This window comes from Chrysochloris asiatica, unplaced genomic scaffold (assembly GCF_000296735.1).
Source record: "Chrysochloris asiatica unplaced genomic scaffold, ChrAsi1.0 scaffold00042, whole genome shotgun sequence".
Lineage (NCBI taxonomy): Eukaryota > Metazoa > Chordata > Mammalia > Afrosoricida > Chrysochloridae > Chrysochloris > Chrysochloris asiatica.
In genome coordinates, this window is record NW_006408560.1 from 14,539,214 (window position 1) to 14,544,099 (window position 4,886).

The following is a 4,886-nucleotide window of genomic DNA, read 5'->3' on the forward strand; positions in this document are numbered from 1 at the left end:
CTCTCATACTTTGGACACATTGTCCGGAGAGAACAGTCGCTGGAGAAGGATGTCATGCTGGGTAAGGTGGAGGGTCAGAGAAAAAGAGGACAACCCCAAACGATATGGATCAGCCAGGTGGCATCATTGATGGCGTCAAGTGTGGCGGCGGTAGTGAGAATGGCCCAGGATTGGACATTGTTTCGTTCTGCTGTGTATGGGGTCGCTATGAGTCGGTTCCGACTTGATGGCACCTGACAACAACAACAACAATCAAGAGGAATAACTTATATGTAACTAAAATTCTAGAACAGTAAGAGATCAAAAAAAAAAAAAAAACACTTAGAGAAAATTGTCAAAATGTATCACGGCATCTGCCCGTGTTTTCTGGGTTGGGCACCTGATTTTGCAATATTGAATAAAGAAAACCTCATTCTTGCTTAAAAAAAAAATTTTTTTAGAAGAAAACTTCCCTAATATCATGAAAGATGAGAAGATATGATTTCAAGAAGTTGAATGAAAAACTCTATACAGGATAGACTCCAAAAGAAAACCACCAACACATAATCAAACTTTTCAAAACCAAAGCCAAGGAAAGATTCTTGATAGCAGCTTGGGAAAAGGAAAGTTACCTACAAAGGAGAAAGTTACCTACTTCAGCAGAAACTATGCAGTCAAAAAGACAATGGGATAACATATATAAAACTCTGAAAGAAAAAACTACCAACCAAGAATCATATATATAGCAAGCAAATTTATCTATCAAATACGAAGGCGAAATTATGCCATTTCCAGACAAACAGAAATTAAAAGAACTGGTAAAAACGAGACGAACCTTATAAAATATACTAAAGGGAGTTCTTTAGACAGGGAACTAACAACAGCAGAAAACAACCTGAGATTAATATATAAGACAATATTACCCAGAATTAACCCAGATATAAAAGTATTCAAAATAAACAAACTTACAAGACTAAAAATAGGGAACCAGAGATATCAGTTTGTAGTAAGAAAACAAAACCATAAAATAAAAAGAACGAATAATAGATGTTGTTGCTGTTGTTAAATGCCATTGAGTCAGTTCCAACTCAAAGCAACCCTGCATAGGGTCTCTGAGGAGCAGCTTGGTGGGCTTGAACTACTGACCATGTGGTATGGAAGTCCAGTGCCGATCCTACAGTGCCACACAAGGAGTCCAATGTAGTTATAGAACTTCCAAATGGAGAAGAAATTAAATATATTTAAAGAAAAAAATAAACAAATATAAACCTAACTGTAACCCAAAAACTAGACCAAACCTTACTTATAGCCTGAGCCCAGCCCCTATCCATAACACTTAACCCTAGTCATAACTATACCTATAACCCTAACACTAACTGAAGTCCTAGGCCCAGCCTAGTCTTAGCCATCATCCTATTCTAACTTTCCCCCTCAAAAAAATTTTTTGAGGTACTATTTTAAAAGGTACTATTCAGGGAGCCTGGGTAGAGGTTAAGCCTTTGCTCCACACTGAAAAATGATCTCTGCCACATACCTTATTCCTTCCTTAGAGGCTGCCACTCTCACAATAAAATTTCCTGGCCTCTCACTTCTCTCTCTTGCCAACTTGAGCAACAGCAAGTTATTCCATGTGACTTTCTCAGTGGTTTAGAATTACAATGTTTACCTGGAAGGAATCCACACAGACAGGACTGGAAGCCAGCTCCTCATCCACAGCATGCAACTTCTCCATGAAAGTGCTATCCTTGGTCTGCTTTGGCTTTGGAGGAGGTGGGGGTCCCATGGGCACTACCTCAGCACTGATGTGCCTGATGGCAGGTGTGGCAACTTTCTCAGCCTGATTAAGAGGAAAATGTGTTAAAAAATGAGGGGTGATCAAAGGGGTCTGTCATATGCTAATAATATGTTCTTCCCATCTAGAAAACCAAACCTACTGCCACTGAGTCAATTCCAACTCATAGTGACCCAATATAGGGTTTCTGAAGCTGTAAAGCTTTACCATAGCAGAAAGCTTCCTCTTTATCCCATGGAGCAGCTGGTGGATTTGAACTGATGATATTATGGCTAGCAGTCCAACACATAACCCAGTACGCCACCAATGCTCCTTTCCTGTCTAGATTTTGTTGTCGGTAAGTGACATCAAGTCAATTCCTGTCTAGATTGAGGCACACAAAATTAAAAAGGCACTGTCCCATTAGGTTTCATCCTATTTCCAGTGAAGCCAACAGTATGCCTCTTAGGTTACCAAGAGATGAGAGATCTAAACAAAATAGCTTTATGGCAACACAAGAACAAGCACAAGAGTAAGGGGGAAGAGCAGGGTAGAAAACAAAGCTGATCTTAAGAATTTCATGCCCTCAGTCCCTTAAAGAGCTTACAAATTCCAAAAAGATAATGGCATGATTACTGATCTTGAATTATATCTGACAAGAGATGACAGTCCAGAATCACCACAGAGAATTCACAATTTACTCAGTCCAGTAATTTCTAATTTATGTCTATTGCATGACGCTGATTACCTCTGGTAACATGCCACCTTCCTCATCTGTCTCAGTCATCTCAGAAGACTGTCTCAATCTGGACTTCTTTGCCCCACGTGGAGATGAAGCAGTGCTTTCCACATCACTTTCCAATAAACTCTAAAAAAAAAAATTAATTTTTAGATTTATGTTCCTACTTCATTCCACTGAGTTTGAAGTATCTTAAGAAAGTAAATATCACAAATTATTAATCAGTCAAAGGAAGGAAAAATAAAGCAGAAATAGAAGTTTAATATCCTGAAGGTGGGAGAAGAAATCAGACACCTTCCTTATCGGCACTGCAAACTTTGAAAAACTATAAAGAACTGTGTTGAAATACTTTTTCACATCACTATACTTTACAAAGCACTTTTTTGGTTGTGATTCACAGAAAACCTGTGTAGGGTTTCTGACGCTGTACGTCTTTAAGGGAACAGAAAGCATCATCTTTTCCTGCAGAGCATTTGGTGGGCTTCAACCACTGACCTTGTGGTTTTCAGTCCAGTGCTTACCCTATGGAGCCACTAGGCTTCCCAAACAATACATTAAAAGAATGGAATATTACACAGTAATGAATAAGAACAAAATATAGCTACAAGTAATAGGATGAATACATCTCAAAAGCATAATATATTATAATATATGTATCATTCCTACCCCCCTATGTACATAAAATTGATAGGGATAGGCAACTTAGACATTGGCTACCTAAAATGGGGGGAGCCATAAAGGCACAAAATGACTGGCTTATAAGTTTTCAACAGAGAGTTTAGATTCAGAGGGTGTGGTTGAAGATAGAATTTCCACTGAGTAGTTTTCAACCTGTCTAGATGGGGCTGGTGAAAGGAGATGGGGATAAGATTCTTGTGATTCAATAGTGAGTGAGTAATTGTTATCAGAACTGATTGTGATTGTTGCAAATGTAAAGGTAGATGTTTTATACCAAAAAGAGGGGAGTGGTTGATCTTGCAGTCTAGGAGCGGAGGACCCTGGAACCATAAAGGTAAAAGAGAGGGATCGGAGTGTGGGACCCTATTCAGAGAGGCAGCAACCACAGAGATGGAGGCAGAGATGATGACTTAGAAAGATGGAGTGGCTGGGGGCTCTAGACTCATGGAGAGAGAGGGGCTGTGTGCTGGCATCCAGGGGGCAGGCTTGCAGGGTACGTACACCCTTGGTTGTTTGAATTATTTATTATATATTCCTGAATGATTTGGTGTACATCCAGAAAAAAAAAAAAAAAGAGGGAATACAAGCAAATACTGTTGAATGATGATGCATGGAGGGGACTGCAGTCATTGCAATGAAACAAAATATGATAGGTAGAGTGTAAAGCTGGTGTTTTTCCATGTAAACTATAACTAAATACACAATATAAAAAAAAAAAAGAAAGCATAATGTTGAACAAAAAATAGCCAAACACAAAAGAGTATATGTGTGTGTGTGTACACATATATGGGGGTGGTTTTGTGCATGGAGTTGGTTCCGACTCATAGCAACCCTGTATAGCGTTTCCAAGGCTGTAAATCTTTACAAGAGCAGAAAGCCTCATCTTTCTCCCGTGGAACAGCTGGTGGTTTAGAACTGCTGACCTTAAGGTTTGCAGCCCAATTCATAACTACTACGCTACCAGAGTTTTATATATATATACATACATACACACATAGATATAGAAGCAACTCTGGTAGCATAGTGGTTACGAATTGGGCTGCTAACCTTAGGGTCAGCAGATCGAAACCACCAGCTGTTCCGCAGGAGAAAGATGAGGTTTTCTGGTCCCGTAAAGATTTACGGCCTCAGAAATGCTGTACAGGGTCGCTATAAGTCGGAATCGACTCCACAGCACATCACCACCACTACCACCATATATTGTTAAGTGCTGTTGAATTGGTTCTGACTCATAGTGACCCTCCTGTATACGGTTTCTGAAGCTGCAAATGTTTGAGTAAATAGAAAACCTCATCTTTTACCTGCAGATAAGCTGGTGGGCTCAAACCGCTGACTTTGTCATTTACCTGCATATATTGTTATTTGTTGTTAAGTGCCCTTGAGTCGGTTTGAACTCATATCAGCCCTGTATAGGGTTTCCGAGGAGCGGCTGGTGGGATTGAACTGCCAATCCTGTGGTTTGCATCCAATGCTGATCCTAGAGTGCCACACCAGGACAAACACACACATATAATATATGGGAGCACAGTGGTTCTTCAGCGTTAGCAAACCACAAGGTCAGCGATTTGAGCCCACTAGCCACTCCACAAAAAAAGAGTTGCAATTTTCTGCTCCTGCAAAGATTTAAAGCCTCAGACACTCTATACCAAGTCACTATGAGTTGGAACCAACTTGACGGCACACATAGAACAACAAATATATATATATATATATATATAT

General features: G+C 39.7%; 1 protein-coding gene across 2 annotated transcripts in view; it reads right to left on the reverse strand.

The window, feature by feature from the left end:
* Positions 1-4,886, reverse strand: part of GON4L (gon-4-like (C. elegans)) — a 168,209-nt gene that overhangs the window by 80,454 nt on the left and 82,869 nt on the right. For both annotated transcript variants that reach the window (XM_006861565.1, XM_006861566.1), the window contains exons 8-9: positions 2,499-2,618; positions 1,646-1,816 (exon numbers count right to left, since the gene is read on the reverse strand). In XM_006861565.1, the coding sequence (XP_006861627.1) occupies positions 1,646-1,816; positions 2,499-2,618 (291 nt within the window). The remainder of the gene's footprint in view (positions 1-1,645; positions 1,817-2,498; positions 2,619-4,886) is intronic.